At 34.5% G+C, this 17,083-nt stretch overlaps 2 protein-coding genes across 2 annotated transcripts; one reads left to right on the plus strand and one right to left on the minus strand.

The window, feature by feature from the left end:
* The first annotated feature begins 4,064 nt into the window (after positions 1-4,064).
* On the plus strand, positions 4,065-9,361 carry LOC145582161 (uncharacterized). Its single transcript, XM_081639172.1, has 6 exons — positions 4,065-4,551; positions 6,292-6,464; positions 7,274-7,358; positions 7,429-7,623; positions 8,898-9,070; positions 9,190-9,361. Exons 1-6 carry the CDS (start codon positions 4,183-4,185, stop codon positions 9,239-9,241), a joined length of 1,047 nt encoding a protein of 348 aa, XP_081495298.1. The 5' UTR covers positions 4,065-4,182; the 3' UTR covers positions 9,242-9,361.
* Positions 9,362-10,478: 1,117 nt separating this feature from the next.
* LOC145583101 (nuclear transport factor 2-like) lies at positions 10,479-15,210 on the minus strand. Its single transcript, XM_081640248.1, has 9 exons — positions 14,909-15,210; positions 14,684-14,818; positions 13,081-13,387; positions 12,484-12,749; positions 12,134-12,347; positions 11,774-11,895; positions 11,598-11,663; positions 11,323-11,398; positions 10,479-10,832 (listed from the first exon to the last, which is right to left on the minus strand). Exons 1-9 carry the CDS (start codon positions 14,936-14,938, stop codon positions 10,624-10,626), a joined length of 1,425 nt encoding a protein of 474 aa, XP_081496374.1. The 5' UTR covers positions 14,939-15,210; the 3' UTR covers positions 10,479-10,623.
* Positions 15,211-17,083: the final 1,873 nt, after the last annotated feature.

Consider the following 17,083-nt stretch of genomic DNA (forward strand, 5'->3'; position numbering starts at 1 on the left):
AAGAGTTAAGCATCGAGAACTGCTGCCTGGAGACTTAGTTCTCATAAGACACAGCAACATTAGGGAGGGGAAACCAGCATGGAAAGCTGTCAGCCAACTGGGAAGGCCCTTTCATCATCCATGAGCAAGTAGGGCCAGGCGCTTTCCTCCTCGCAGATCAAGAAGGTCAGGTCTTAAGGAATAGTTTCAATGCAGATGTGTTAAAGAAATATTTTGTTTAAAAAGGCAAATGGCTAAGTAGAAATCGAAAAACTTTGTTTAAATTACGCAAGAAATTTGTTTAAGATTATGTTATGTTAATTAAGGCAATTTAAGCCATTTGAATTCAATGAAATACGAGCCTCTACGTGAGGAGTATACCATATGAGCTTGTCTAAGCAGGTTTATATGTTGAGTTATGCTTTAGCATTGCACACTAACATGTAGAAAATGCCATACAAACATTAAAGGCAAAAAGCATCACAATAAGATGCAACAACATGACATCAGGCAAAGGAGATCACACTTCCCTAAGTCTAACTTACCTGATCAAAGTAAAACAAGGTACCACCTCGGGGACGCCTGAGGGGGAGGCCTAACACGTTCAACTTGAGCAGGGAAAGGTGAACGAGAAACAAAGGAGCAGGCTGAGCGGGCATCACCAAGGTTCTCTTGTTCCCACCCAGCTCACCTCTTTTGTGGGGGGAGAGGAGATAGACCAACAATAAGCTCTTACAAAAGATAAGTAAGATGCAGAAAATGATAAGTCGCAGCAGAACAAGCTGAATGACATAAATAAGTCGCAGCAAAACAAGCTCAACAACATACAAACAAGTCGTTGCCAAAAAAGTTGAACGACATAAATAAGTCACAGCAAAACAGGCTGAACGACGCACAAACAAGTTACAGGCAAGCAAGCTAAATGGCATGCAAGTAAGTCTCTACAAAAACTAAGTAGATGACATAACGCATAAGCCTTCATCATAAACAAGATGAATGGCATAAAATTTAACAAGTTCCCACCAAGTGCAATAGAAAGCCAAGAAATAAGAAGGCCCTATACAGCCAAGTCAGGGAGCAAAGTCAGAGAAGCGGTCAGAATAAAAGTAACAGGAAAGCCCAACCTACGAGGCTTCACCTAATACAACAAAGGGGATGCTAAGTTAAGGTTTAGGTACCACTACACCATGGCTCAGCAGCGTGTCTAAACAAGCATACTGGCAGCAAGGTAAGCAATAAACGAAATAACAGAGAAGTTATCAAACGCATATACTAACAAGCTTATTTATTTTATAGAGGTGAAAAAATCAAGTCAACCATGGTATGTGAATAGTGCAAAAATTAAACTGATGCATTTAAAAAAAACGGAGGGAGTACCTAAATTCGTTGAAATTAATAGGTTTTTACTTACCTTTGCATCTCGGAACTTATATTAGAGGATTATGTTGTTCTTCGCTAATTTTCACTCATATTTCACTTTGAATCAACTTTTGCGAAATCTAAGCTAGGGTTTCATCTTTGCAAAATTTCTACTAAAATTATTCGATCTAGCTTGTTTTGTGTAAGTCTTATGAGAAAATTCATGAAATTATGTGAAAATTTGAAGACAATTGTTGTTTTTTGGTTCAATTTTGAGCAATTTTGTTGTTTGGAGAAGAGAGAATATGATGAGTTTAAAGAGAGAGAAAGTGCAGAGAAGTTTGGGCTGGGTTTGAGGAGAGAGAAAATTAAAAAGTGGCTATGTATGCCAGTGAAATGTTGTGATATTTACAACAACGCCATTACTAACTCTTTATTGATCTTAACCATCTATTTCATTCTACTCCTACGGATTAGATTGATTCTTATATAAACTAGTGGTCTTATATAAGGAGGGGTTCTTACCAAATCCCTCATATATATATATATATATATATATATATATATATATATATATATATATATATATATATATATATATATATATATATATATATATATATACTAGTTTTGTACCCAGGCGATGCCCGGATTATCCTAAACTTTTACTTGAATGTTAATATGATAATATAACCCCTTTTCATATTGTAAAATATTTAGATATACGATATCATATCGCTTATTTAAATAATAATGTACTTTTTTTTTGTAGTTTTATTTGTAAATAGAAATCTATGTTATATTAAATTGATATTTTTTGTTGCACTTATATTATTTCTAATGATCTCGATATTTTTTGTTGCACTTATATTATTTCTAATGATCTGAAAGTATTTTTACCAAACTAATTTTTTTTTATTAGAACTTATTTTAATTGATTTTTTTTATTAAAATATATTAAAAATGGATTTCATTTTAAAGAACATTTTAAAAAAAAAATTTATAATGGAATTAGTGATGATTTTAACATATTTGTTGAAAGTTATAATTCATTTGTATATATGAAATATTAGAAGTATATCGATAATAAAACACTATACAACATTTTTATCTTAAAAAAATCTATCCAAAATTCGCTTGCTTAGCATCATATGTCTCATTATAACACTGTTTGTCGCATGGCTCGACACTTGGCGAAAAACTGGAATGTCAAGTGTCGATGTCTCGTGGCCTGTCTGCGAGACCTACTTTATATATTAGTGAAGTGATATGATATACAAGGCCGTCTCAAATATTTTCGGGGTCCTGTTCTAATCCTAAAAATAGGGCCCTAAAAAATGCAATTTTTTTAACTCATGTATGAAAAATTATTTAATTTAAAATTAATACCAAATTACAAAGGTGTGTAATTATTAATTAAACTAATAAATGAAGGTAAAAATATGATAGAAACAACTTGTAAAAAAAAATTGATAGAAACAACCTATTAATTCAAATTTCAAATATTGAAAACCCCATTGCCGCTTATCACAATTACAGGTTACCAATTTCTTTTACTTTCCACTTAAAAAAATGTAAAAATAAGCTCAATGTATGCAACTCAAAGTATTAGAGAAGAAAAACGGAGTAAATTAATACATACCTTATACAAGTATATGAGTAATATGACTGATTTATTGAATGAATTTTGATATTTTTCTATTAGAAACAATTCAATGATTAAGAAATACTACTCCATATTCATAGCTAAGCATTAAAAGAGGAAGTTGGACCATGGGAATATTATAGGAAGGCAAAAGTTAATGAGCATCCTCGGGGCGTTAGATAAGAGAATAAAAAGTGAAAATATTAGAGTAAAACTAACATTAATTACACCGAACGACGCGTGATTTTGTCATGCATTCTTAACTTAATATTCTTTCAACCAATAAAATTATTCCTTAACTAACGCCCCGGGGCGCTCGTTAGCAAGATCCTTATAGGAAACCTTTTTTTTTTTTTGGTAATAGTGTGAGAATTAATGGCTGATTAATAAAGGAGAGTTATTAAGATGGAAAGTTTGTTTATGGGGATTGCAGATTGACAGAGGTAATTATGGAGAATTAATTTGTAAACGTATTATACCGCTGTCCTTTTATTTTTGCCCCATTGTCATTTTTGAAGTCAAATTTTGAAAATTTTGACCATAAATTACTGTTAATATATAAAAGATAATTTAGTGATGAGTGATTTTGTTAGATACGTCTCGTTGTATATTTTATTAATATTACGTTTTTATAATTTTAACGTGTATGGAAATAAAAGATATAGCATTTATACACGTTTAGGATACCGTGCACAGACAAATTGAACAAAAAAATAAGGACAAAGAAATCACTTTGCATGCTGCAAGCTGAAATTTCGGGGCTCTATGCTAAGGGTCTATTTACACTGATTTGAGATTATAATTCGTTGTTTGGATGATATGTGTAATCGTTGGGATAATATTAGTAACTAATATTAGTAACCAATTGTCGAGATAATTTGACATTATCCAAATTCAAAATTAGATTCAATTCGACTTCATCAAACCCGATTACCCGACTCATACACCTAAATTGACACCTGTAACCATAATTCGTCAGCGACACACTACCCTCCTACGTATGCTCTACACGTGTTGCGTTTCAAATCTTTAAGCAAAAATAAAAAAAAAAAATATAAAAAAAAATTAGAGGTCCTAATTGCAGGAAATTTTCACTCTCAAGCAAAGGCAAAATCACGATCCCAGTTCTATTAATTTCCTAATAACATAGAATAATACCATCTTCAATCTCAAAATCAATAAGAAAAAAAACCTCTATAATGTTAGAAACGGCCCTGTCTTTATCGATATACACCAATAATCATGGTGTTGAAGAACAAGATGAAAAGATTGATGGGGAATTTCAGGGTAATGGTGATTTTAGTTTTATGAAACCAAACATGGATTTAATCAAAGAAGAAGGTGATGATTTGGGTGAAACTGTTGGTGGGTTTGAGAAGAAATTAGATGTTGAAAATGATGAAACATCACCTAGTCCACCTATGTACCTTGCTTCTGGGCCTGGGATTAAGGATCATTTTAATAGTTTTAGGGAGGAAAGAGAAAATGATGAAGAGTATTATAAAGAGTTGATTGATGAATTTCCTAATCATCCTTTGTTTCTGAAAAAGTATGCTCAGTTTCTACAGGTCAGATTTTATGATGCCTTTTTTATAATATGCTTTGCTGTAAATGTGTTGTTTCTGAAGAAAATAAATATAATTTTTGTGAGAAACTGTTATGAGTTTTGTATGATACTGTATATTGTATTTATATTCTATATGATTCTGTTTGTTATGAAGTTTAAATTTGAAGTGGGGTATTGTATTTGAAGTGGGGTATCAAGAGAGAGTCCTGAGTTTATATCCAAGATATGGAAATAAGGACTTATATTTGCCTTAAAATAATAGAAGTAAACCCCTAATATGTTCTTTTAATGAATGATCGTAAACTCGTCTTTGTCAATTTATTATGCTGATATGTACTTCATCCATTCTCTTTTAATTGCAAAATGAGGTGTGTAGTTTGGAAAATTAAAGAGAGGAAAAAAAGTAAACTCGTGAGATGAGGAAAGAGATAAAGAAAATCTTTGAAAAAATAAAGTTATTTTGCAATTATTTTGCAACTTCCATAACTCATTTTGGACCCACGGTTAGATTTTGCAATCTTAGGATTCGTTTGCCATTGCTATGGTTTTCTGTTTTTTGGTTTTTTGTTTTTTAAAAGTATATGATATATGTCCCATAATGAATCAAAAATTATATAAACTTATTAAAATCACGATAATTTTGAAAACTGACAATAGAAAAGTGAAAACACCTTTTTCTTGTTTCCTGTTTTTGGTTTTTGGTTTTCAAAAAAAATAGGGAAGTGAAAACAAAAAATGATGTCAAACAAGCCCTTAACTTTTGTTTTTTTTTTCTTTTTTTTTTTTTTTGGTAAAAGAGAGAGGCAAGCCCCATGACAAAAGAACAACAGGAAACAAAGCAAAAACAAAACCAAAAACAAACAAACAAAAAATAAAACTAGTCCTTGTGCACCAGAATCAGACAAGCCCTAGCCACTCCACACAAATCCTCCAATAAAACAGCACGAAGATCTTTCGGGACCGCTTCAAACACGACCAAATTCAGCATGGACAACATAGTTGGCTAACCAGTCAGCCCTTCCGATTAGTCTCTCTATAGCAGTGACTAATAGTCACCTTCCATTCATCACGAGACATGATCGACTTGCATTTCCGGATAATGTGAATATAAGGAGAGGTTGAAGGGCAATCTTCAACTAGTAAACGCACAACAATTTCCTGAGTCCACAGATAATTGGACTTGTCTATGACCTCCGTTCCAAGCAAAAGCCAGCCCACGAAGTACGCCCATTAACTCTGCTTTAGTATTAGATCAGCTGCCGCACTTAGTAGCAAAAAGAGTATGAAGCTCTCCGTCTGATCCTCTAATCAACCCACCTGCTCCGGCTGGTCCAGGGTTTCCTTTGGATGCTCCATCGGTGTTGAGCCGCACCCACCCTACTCTAGGGAACTCCCACTTAATTAATACCTCCTGTCTTTTTCTCAAATTCTCATCTGCATACATAATGGAATTATCCTTGGCCCTGCGAACTTCTCCTGTCTTAGCTTTTGTTATTTTTACCCCTTTCCATGTCAATGTAGATATGTTATTTCGAAACCAATATACATTATACAGTATTGTTTAGACTTCTGCTAAAATAAATCTTGAAACCAATACAAAAGGTTCTTTTGTAGCAATATTTTTTAACTGTGTTAACTAAGCTACATTCTGCATCAATATAGGAAAATAAACACTTATTTAAACAGTTTCTATTTTGTATTAACTTTGGATAAACTTGATGAATAATTTGTTTTGAAACAGAGAAAAGGAGACCTTCAAGGAGCAGAAGAGTATTATTTTCGCGCCACAGTAGCTGATCCTAGTGATGGGGAAAATCTTTCACATTATGCTCAATTGGTGTGGGAGCTCCATCGTGATCAGGAAAGAGCCTCGGGATACTTTGAGCTTGCTGCTCAAACTTCTCCCAAGGATAGGTGTGTAATTTTGATACCATACTCCTAAATGTTAGCTTGACATAGTTTACCTTTTACTACATGTGCAGTCAGCTTGCACAATTTCTTTATCTTGTTAAGTTTTAAGTATCATGATTATTTTCCCTGAACATAGGAAAATTAAAGGGAGACAATGATTAATCAATCATCTCTTATAAAAATGTAAATATGAATTTAACTTGATTATTAGAACTTTTTATCCCTGAACTCAACTTATATGGACTTATATGAATTCATTTTAACTTAAACTCATATTATAAGTGTAAAGTAACTGGGCTTTCGGACATGTTTTTCTGCAGAACTTATCTTTGATTATAGTAATCAAAAGGATTGGGGTTTAATTATTTCATAATTGAGCCAGATTATGGTTATGCTCATGTAAAGTTCCAGTCTTCAGTAAATCTCGGTTTTGATTTCATCATTGGTTATTGGGGAGGACAAATGTAGGTGTCTATAACTTTGATTTATGTACACTTGTAAGTTGTAACAATAGTATCTGAAGTACATATATCAGCCGAATTGCACACATATATGAGCAGCATCTTAGACAACAAATTTTTTTGACATAGGCCTCGTATGTTACGTAGGCAATCCTTTTCCCCTGTAACTGCAAAGGAAAATATAAACCCTTAGTTGTGGCTTTAAGCTAGCATCAGTGTAATCTGTTGTGATGTGTGAGTATTAGGAATTTCTATGTTAGTACATGCATTGCTGTCGCGGTATATATAAGAAGCTCTAAAGTGTAAATTGGCAAATTTGCTGAAATGCTGACATCGTACCTCATGCTTCAGCAATGTTCTGGCAGCATATGCTAAGTTCCTTTGGGAAGCAGGTGATGCTGAACATGAGGGCTCTATTCAACCTGATCTCAGACAGGTATGAAAGTCCTATTAAAGTGAATGTTTGATCGTTAAATCTTGGGAACCTAACTGAGGTTGGCTTCCAGGAAGACCTACAAAAATCTATTCACTTGCATCCTGCAGATGAGATTGTAGTTGGCGTTGATGGTGGCATTGACAGTCCAAATTTTAAAGGAGTCCCTATAAACAGTGCTGATGTAGAAGATTACTATAAGAGGATGATTGAGAAAGATCCATCGGATCCCCTGTTTCTGAAGAAGTATGCTCAGTTCTTGTATCAGGTGAACCTCCAACTGTATTTTTAGAGCATTTACTCTATTACTGGTAAAGCAAATAATGTCCCTCTATTCCATAGTATAGTGCCATTTCCACGGTTTTCCAAGTATACCTTTCACCATCTATCTTTAATCAAGTATTAACAAACTTTATAAAAACTTTATATTCTTTGTTCACTAGTTTTATAGTTTGACCATTAAGATAGAATGGACATTAGGGGATAGAATATAATATTTACCAAGAGCGTTTTACAGCTAAAGCAACAAAGAAATCCTAACATCTGATTACAACCTCCAAAAACTTTAGTGCAACACAGCTTCATGCTCATCCTCTCTTCCCACCTTATAGGAAGAGTTGAAGACAGAATCATAAGCTAGCAGCAGTATCCAGCAATGAAAATGATGATTGACTTAAAAGTAGCTTTACAGTCGAAAATGTTGCCATTGCAAACTCTTTGATTTCTCCGTAGCCAAATGTGATAATTTACTGCTTCAGCATATTGCATGCCATACGATTGGCAATTCCTATGCTTCTTCCTGCAAGCTACCATATATTCTTCAATCTCAAATGGTTGAACTGAAAATTGTCTTAAATTGAAGCTGTCTCCAGAGATAGGTATATAGATGAAACATTTTACGTAAATAACATTTTATTTTAAATGTCAGTATAAGAAAATTGGTCAAAGTAAATAATGTGAATAGTGAAAAAGTCGGAACAATTAATAAACATGGATAGAGTATTGTATTTGTAATTTGTAAACCATTGCATTGACCATTTGAAGATATTTGATTCTGAGACAAAATCATAGATTCATAGTGACAGGAGATTATAATTTGAACTGATTTATTCATATTTGTTTAATGTATTGCTTCCTTAAGATCCCCTCCCTACTACTCCCCGGGCCTAAAACTGTTGCAACATACCCCAACTTTCCAATTAATTCCAAGCACCCACTAGAATTTGGAGCATCAGGTATCAATTCCTTTAAAATTATGAATGAGTTCCATGAGGACATTATTGTGACGTCCCTTTGATCTAAATTTCTTGTAAGTGTGAACTTTTAGACCGTGTTAATTCCTTTGGTAGAGTTTTCTTGTATATCTGAACTTTTGGACCGTGTTAGCTCCTTTGGTAGAATTTTCTTGTATATGTGAACTTTTGGACCGTGTTAGCTCCTTTGGTTGAAATTTCTTGTATATGTGAACTTTGGACTGTGTAAGCCCCTTTTAACTATGTCCGGAATATGACTTATTTGGTTGATGATGTGTTCTAATGACAGACAAAGGGTGATCTTCAGAGTGCTGAAGAATATTACTCGCGTGCCATATTGGCTTACCCACAAGATGGGGAGATGTTGTTGCAGTATGCAACTTTACTATGGGAAATTCATCATGACCAGGAAAAAACTTTATATTACATGGAACGAGCTATTGAAGCTGCCCCTGGAGATAGGTATTGATCTTTCCCAAATCTTCCAGGATTTTAAACTTCAAAGTACGCCTACTTTTCCACACAATTTTCAGAATTTCTAATCTGAAATTAACTTATTTTCTTATGCTTGTTTCCTGCAGCAACACTCTCGCAGCTTATGCTCGTTTTATATGGACCATTGATGATGAATAATAACCCACTTCTTTTTCATAGTGAACTTCAGGTTGTACATTTAGATGAACAGCATGATAATTAAATTGTGATGTTCAATAGTTGAAATTCTGTTTTTATACAGAATGTGATTTTGCCTCTCTTCTTGTTGGAAGGTTTATATGTTGATAAGCGCCCGTAAAATTTTCATCTGTGAGAAGTTAAGGCCGTTAAATATTATACCAGAGATAAAAATATTTCCAACACTAATTTGTAATTATAGCTTCTTATGTCATGGCTTGCTACCCGAATGTAATCCTAGCAAAGAATGCATAATTTCATGCCTGGACCTAGTAGGTTTTTCATCCGTGAAATCCAAACTCCGTTTCTGGTAAACTTGTAGGCAGTAAATTGGTTGGCATATATCAGCTGTCATCTTTTTGGGTAATTTTAGTCGGTAAATATCTGCTTTCTTGTAGTGATTAAATATATATAAAAAAATTTAATCATCAAGCGAAATTTAATCATCAAGAACAGCAGCTGTAGCAAAATTTCGCCCCGACCCCTAGGGCGAGCCTGCCCTGTCAAGTGAGATTCGAAATAATCTTCTACTACCTCAGTTTCATATTAGTATTTCATACAATTCCTTCTTCTTCCTTATTTCTCCTTCTACTCTCTCTCTCTCTCTCTCTTAAAAAGTCAAATAACTTCTCACCAGTCGTCTCAAATCTCCATTAACACCCCAATTCTTCACCAAAATTCACCAAGTTTCTTTTTCCTTCTTACTTGCTACTCCATTCTCTACTTCTCTCCCATATTTTTCTTTCTCAAAATACATACTTCCAACCAAGGGGTTTCAATTTCTAGTGAGAAATAGCTTGAAATTTACACCCATGGCACCAACGAAGAGAAGTAGAAGCATTGAACACACAAGTCAGGTGCCACCACCTCCACCACCACCATCGGCAATCTCTTGCAACCTACAATTTCTCGAAATAGGTTTTTCTACCAAATGGCTAAGGCGTAATTTCTCTTAATCCAAACTTCATCCATTTACTCCTTTCAAGTATCAAATTTTTAAAAAATTTTGAATATATAAAGTTAAAGATACATACGTGTTAAAATATGTCTTTAAGGCCGTGTAAAGTCAAAATAGGACAAAGTAATAAAAAAAAAAACATATTAACAAAAGTTTTATGCCAATGAAATCTTTGACTAAAGACAAACATTTTTCTTTAATTAATTTATGATGTTAAAAATGAATAATAGAGCCTTGATATTGAAAGCTACTCCCCAAAGAATGCATTTCTTCAAATGCCAAAAGAACTGCAAAAATATTAAGTATAATTTATGTTTGACTTTCGGAAACTAAACTGAAAGTAATGCTAAAATTTCTCTATTTCTTCATCATCAACCTACAATGTTCACTCTGATATGGTATGTCCGTTTCTTGAAGCTTGGTTCGTGGAATACCCTTTATCTTGTCGGCTAGTTTGCCTGTAATAGCCGTTCCCTCGTGGCCTGTTGAACTCGCGCTCTCCTCCAACTTGACCACCGCCCCTGCTATAACTACGACCTCCAAACCGACCCCTCGAAGAATCAGGCTGATATGTAGCTCTTTCGCTCCCTCTCCCTGCTCAGATCATTCCATGCAAAGTTAACAAGGCACACAGCAGCTTCAGCACACGTTTAAATTTGTAATGCAATAGTTAATGTCAGCCAGCTTAAGTCTTAATGAGTGTTATATATGACCAGGGGTTCAATGTCAGTTTATATCACTAATTATGATGCAACAATAACTAGAAGATTTCAAGTAAAATCTTCAGCTGTACAAAGAGGACTATTTCTTCCATATTGACAAGTGACAAAAGGATGTCTGTTCTGTTTTATTTTTGTGATACATACTAGAAAATATTAGTGCGAGAGCCAGGAGGGGGCAACGGAAACTGAAAGAGGCAAGACAACTAGACATTTGTCCAGGCAAAAAAAACAGAGATGGAAACTCAAGAGAGCTTATATTGACATTTCTTAACACATCAGCAACTAGATCAAAATTAATTAATTGAGAAACAGAAATAGAGATTATGAAGACATTTAAACAGATACAGAGCAGGTATGCATACTTCCACGTGCAAAGCTGCTGTTTGCTCTCCTCTCTTCTATGTATACTTGTCGTCCGGCAACCTGAACTGAGCCAGCCTAAATAATGGTAAAACAAAACATAAGCACAGTGACCATAACAAAATTAATTAATTAATTAAATAAATTGAAGCTTGCAGTTAAATTAAATTCCAGACAGTCACCACAAACACAGCCAGCGGAAGCACATAGAACATCTAAGATGAGGAAAAATGTATTAGGAGCATGATAGCACCACAAACAATACTAAGATACAAACCTTGATTGCACTTTGGACAGATTCAATATCTTCGAATTCGACAAATGCATAGCAAACATCAGTGTCCTGAATATAGTTCACATCAGACAACATATAAGCACACCAATATTTTGAAAACTGATGGTAGAAATTATTCCAAGACTTCCAATAAAAAATTAAATAATGCACATTTAAACCTTCAGTCTCCTGATGGCTACACCTTCACCAGTAAGTTGGCCAAATTTCTTAAACTCTTCCTCTAACTCAGAGGCAGATACATTCGGTAACAAGTTTCTCACATAGACTGACTTTATTTCACCTACAATAACAGCAAACAAAATTATTTTAATAATAGATCATACTAGATGGTGCAGAAGATGAAATTCTGGAAAAATCAAGCAGGTAACAGATCTAAAGAGATATGATGCATGCAAGGAGAGACTGTGAATCTGAAAAGTTTAAGATCAGCCCAGATGATAAGTTATCACTTGAAAACTGTTTGAAAAAATCCAAATCAAAGGCTTGAGACAAAAAAAAAGACAAGGAACTTGGCAGACCTCTATCATCTGTACCCAAAACCTCCTCACTCATGTCTGTTGTAAAATTCTCACTTGCAACTTGCATTGAATTCGTCAGCTGCTGGGGTTGTTGGGCAGCAGATTGCTGGGCTTGCTGTGGGGCTTGCTGCCACTCTGAAGCAGGTGTCACAGCCTTGTTAGAAGAAGATGGAGGTGCCACAGATAGTGTTGACTGTACTTTGGCAGCACGTAACTTCAGTAAAGCACATAGAATTTTCAATCAGTTTTGTATGAAATAAAACCTATGCTCTGATATACAAAAATACAAATGACAACATAACATTAACAGAGACTAATTCAAAGGCAACTAAAGCCAAGCGGGCACATACCACAGAAGCGTAGGTATGCTTTTGAGGCTCCTCAGCAGATTCCTCTATGTGTGATGGTGGAATTTCCTGTATGGGGTTTATTGGGCTCTCAAGAAAACCATTTGCCTGCTCCCTAGAATTGACATCAAGTATATTTTCGACTTCAGGGGCTTGCTGAAGCCTCTGTTCGGGCATTGAATAATTATCAACTGCGCCATTTTCTTTGATATCCGCAGGAGGCATGTAGTCTCTGGCCTGCATTCCTCCACTAATCATGAAGTTTGATACTGTAAAATAGCCAATCATCTTACATCACCAAAGTCGTATATTAAGGTACATCACTAAGTATGCAATAACAATTTTTCATGACTAAACTTCAGAAGGCATTTAAAGCAACAAATTCAACCTTCAATAATAAGGTCCAAGCAAGTGTATCTATAACAGGTGAATTTAATCATCAATATAACAATGACAAAGCATTGCTTTGCCTGAAAAATTTGGCACAACATCTTAGTTTTAAATAAAGGGAATACTCTACTTTAAACCTTAACCACACCCAAGTGACCTCGTCTATTAAGAAAAGGCTGGGACTCCATAATCACAGCTAAAGTTACATACCTGCCTCAGGTATGGGTGAAGAAGCATTCAACTTCACATTAAGATTGGCTTGCCCCATCAGCGGTGCAGGATAAGGATGAACTTGATCTTCTTCAATAAAGTGAAAAACATCATTGAGAACAAAAAATCCTTTCTCTTGGGGAGCCAAAAAAAATGTCTGAGCAAATTTCTTTTTCCCGCTGAAATCCCTTATCTGTACAGACCCTGTGACCATCACAATTACTCCTCCATTCCATGATTCAAGGGAATGAGCCGTCTTAATCTCAATTGATGTAAAACGCATTGACATAACAAGTGCATGGATTTGCTGCCAGGGTAAATATGTTAAGTGCGTCAGTTGCATGAAGAAAGAGTGGGAAGAACAGCATTCACGGAAAATAAACAAAAGAAAGCATACAACCAAAAATTCCCCATAAGATGGATTATATGTATTATAAACCATATACTACTGACAGAAAGTGAATAGGGAAACTTAGAATTTTCATAACTAGGGGAGAATGTAAGAGAAGAAGCAAAATTAGTGGACCTTAATTAATACAATCCTCTAAGTCCACATTTCAAGAATATAATACTAATGAAGAGAAGAGCTCAAACAGGATGGTAAAATGTCTGAATACAGGCTTGTAGGATGGAAGGTTCAAGTCTGCCACTTCAAACAAAGCTGGACAGATGGAATAGCTTCATCTCCATAGAGTTCTTATCACTATAATTTGGCATCCTCAATCCAGGTTAATCGTCCTTAGGTAAGAATACTCTAGTGCTACAATTATTTTGTTCTTCATTTTTACTGTTTATATTGACTTGAAAAGAGAGAGTGTAGAACAAGCGAAATGGAACCAAAAAAGATAGGTACTATTCATTCCATTCAACGATTTATTTATTCATAGTAAACATCAAATTTTAAGTAGCTCGTGGCCAGTGACACCTAAGTTGACACTCCTAGTATTACATTGTCAACTTTTGATTTCTCCTACATCAAAAATCAAAATACAACCTTGACCTTCGTCCCAAAACAAAAAAAACACTCCTTTATCATTAAGTGATATATAACTAAACTGACAATCCAGACCAGTACACATATCATTATCCAGGCGCATGAAGAACCAACATTTACGCTGCTGGCAATTGAAGTGCAGAATAATTAAAGGCTCATTCACAGGGACTTAAGGGCATGAATTCACAGCTTTCCCAATCATTCATTTCCACCCGCATAAACTACACAAATATTCCCATCAAATTCCAATAAGCAAAACACACTTCGCCGTCATTTAGTATATAGAACAATTAATCAATTTCCACCATCACCTTAACATCACTCAACGCAACCACAATCAATTAATCCTTTATCCACCACCCCATTTCCAACTTAATCCCCATACCTCCCTCTTTCACCCGAAACACTCATTTCTCACCGAGCAAAGGCGAAAATACCCATTTCACAAAAGAATCCAAATTTCACTAACCAAAAAACAATTCATTTCAAGTTTCAACAAAACCCCACAATTCCTACAATTCCCACAACCAAATATTGCACAAAATTAAGTAGCAGCAACTAAAACAAAGCAAGCAATACAAAAAGAGGAGAGAGAAAAGTGTATATGACCAGCATTGCAGTAGCAGTCTCGCGAGTATGACCATCAATACGAATCATCGTACTTGCGTCAGAGTAAAGCTGGTGCACAAACTCCGGTCTTTGCTGAAGCATTGAGTAATACTGCGTAACAAAGTAGCTGCCCACCTATAAAAAATCAAAAAAATAATTAAAAAAAAATGAATAAAATAAAGTAGAAATAATGAAATTAGGATTAAAAAAATGAAATTTAAATACCTGAGCAGCAGTCATGTAAGGAGTCGCCATTGATACGCAAGAAAACAGGGAAAAATTCAAAATTGAAAAATCTAGGGTTTCAGAGCGAAACCCTAGATCTGGAAAAAAAATTCAGAGAGAGCAAAGAGAAGAAGAGTAAGGGAGTTAGAAGACGAAGAAGAGGAGAGAGAGAGAAGGTGATTTTTAATTTAAAATTAATTTAAAATTTGATTTTTAATTTGATTTGAAAGATCTGCGGGAGAAAAAAATGGGGATAAAATTGGGATAAGCAAACAGATTTTTTTTATTTGATTTTTTATTAAAAAAAAATTAAGAGAGAGAAAAGAAGGAAGGAGGAGATAGGGTATATTTTTTAAGGATGAGATGAATGATGATGGGTTGGGGTTTATCGCGCAGGGAAAAAAAAAGGGGGTGATTATGGCGTAGTGTTGTACTGCTGTGGTAGAGTCACCACGGTATTTTGTTTTCCTTTTTCTTTTTTTTAGCTGTTATGTTCTGTTAATTCCAGCCGTGCTTTGTTGAAATCAACTCTGCTTACAAATAATAACAAACAGGAATAATAATTAATATTTGATACTATCTTCAATTACTTTTATATGCAACTTTGGATTATTATTTAAGAGATATAAAATATTTCAAAGTTACATATAAAAGTAATCGGAGGTGGGGCCTATTCTCTTCAGCTTATTTTCAGTTCAGTTCAGTTCAATTCAGTTCAGCTCCAATGAATTCAGTTCAATTCAATTCTTAATTTCCTTCTCTCATAAAATATTCAGTTCAGTTCAGTTCAACTCCAATAAGTTCAGTTCACTTCACTTCAGCTCATTTCAGTCAATCAGAACAGGCTCGTTGTAATAATAATTAATTATAATGATAATATTTAAAAAATAATAATTAATATTTAATAATAATAACTAATATTTAAAGACAATAATAATAATTGAGAAGCTTGTGGCTTGGAGGATGATGTTTCAGGTAGGTGGTGCTCCTTCCTTGATTGAATAATTAATGCCTTCATTAATTTTGAGAAGGAGAAGCGCAAACGGATAATGGTCTTCTGCTGGGCCATTTGGGGTGTTCGAAATCGGGGTTGATTTTGAGGGTGATTAAAGTGAACCGGGGATAGTGGTGAGCTATGTAAAGAAGCAGCTGGGTGAGATGGAAACTGAGGAATGTAGGCAGGTGTAGAGTGTGGCTACTGATACTTCAGGTCGGTGGCTGGCCCCTTCTTTGAACGAGGTGAAGATCAATGTCGATGTTAGTATGCTAGGGGCTGCTGGGTTTGGGACTAGTGTGGCTGCTAGAGTCTCGTCGGGGACCCTACTATGGTGTGCCAGTGTGAAGTTTACTGGGGAGCGGGATCCGAAATGTGCTGAGGCAAAAGCTATCTTGGTGGGTCTGAACCTTGCTAGAGAGAATGGTTGTTAGTGTATTGTGATTGAGAATGATTGTGAGCCTAAATCTCTTACTCGCACTGACTAGGGAAGGAGTTCTTTTCACCTATTGCTTGAAGATATTAAGCATGCTACTAACTTCTTTGTTTAAGATACATGGTCTTGGGTGCGTCGAACTGGAAACTGAGTTGTGCATGAGCTTGCTCATATCCCACCTTGGGTAGTTCGTAGAACTTTATGATTTGATAATTTCCCTTCTTATGTTCTGGCGATGTTTCTTTGATTAATGAGTGAGTGTGCTCTTAGTGGGTTGTTTAAAAAAAAAGTAAAAGCTAATAATAATAACTATTATTATTATATTTAATAATAATAATAATAATAAATAGTATTTAATAATAATAACTAATACTACCTTCGTTTCTGAAAGTTTGACTCACTTACTATTCATGTGGTCAAAATGAAATAACTTTGACCACATGTTATGATTTATAAAATAGATTTAAATTAGTATGAGGGATCTTATTATTAGATTCTCCTTGTTATAAAATTTTCAAATATCAACTTTTTATAACTTTCACTTATACATAGCCGAAGATATATATTCATGGTCAAAGATGTTCATTGGAGACCGTGCAAATGCAAAATGAGTCGAACTTTCAGGAACATAGGGAGTATTTAAAGATAATAATAATATGTAATAATAATTAATATTTAATAATAATAATAATAATTAACATTCAATAATAAAAATAATATTTAATAGTAATTAATATTTAATAAT

This window comes from Chenopodium album, chromosome 15 (assembly GCF_948465745.1).
Source record: "Chenopodium album chromosome 15, dcCheAlbu1.1, whole genome shotgun sequence".
Lineage (NCBI taxonomy): Eukaryota > Viridiplantae > Streptophyta > Magnoliopsida > Caryophyllales > Amaranthaceae > Chenopodium > Chenopodium album.

Coding starts and splice junctions, on each gene's coding strand:
- LOC145582161 (XM_081639172.1), top strand. CDS start 4,183: ATGTTAGAAACGGCCCTGTCTTTATCGATATACACCAATAATCATGGT. Junction 4,552..6,291: donor AGTATGCTCAGTTTCTACAG/GTCAGATTTTAT, acceptor GTTTTGAAACAG/AGAAAAGGAGACCTTCAAGG. Junction 7,359..7,428: donor TTCAACCTGATCTCAGACAG/GTATGAAAGTCC, acceptor GTTGGCTTCCAG/GAAGACCTACAAAAATCTAT.
- LOC145583101 (XM_081640248.1), bottom strand. CDS start 14,938: ATGGCGACTCCTTACATGACTGCTGCTCAG. Junction 14,819..14,908: donor CTTACATGACTGCTGCTCAG/GTATTTAAATTT, acceptor GATTTTTTATAG/GTGGGCAGCTACTTTGTTAC. Junction 11,399..11,597: donor CTGTCCAAAGTGCAATCAAG/GTTTGTATCTTA, acceptor ACCATTATTTAG/GCTGGCTCAGTTCAGGTTGC.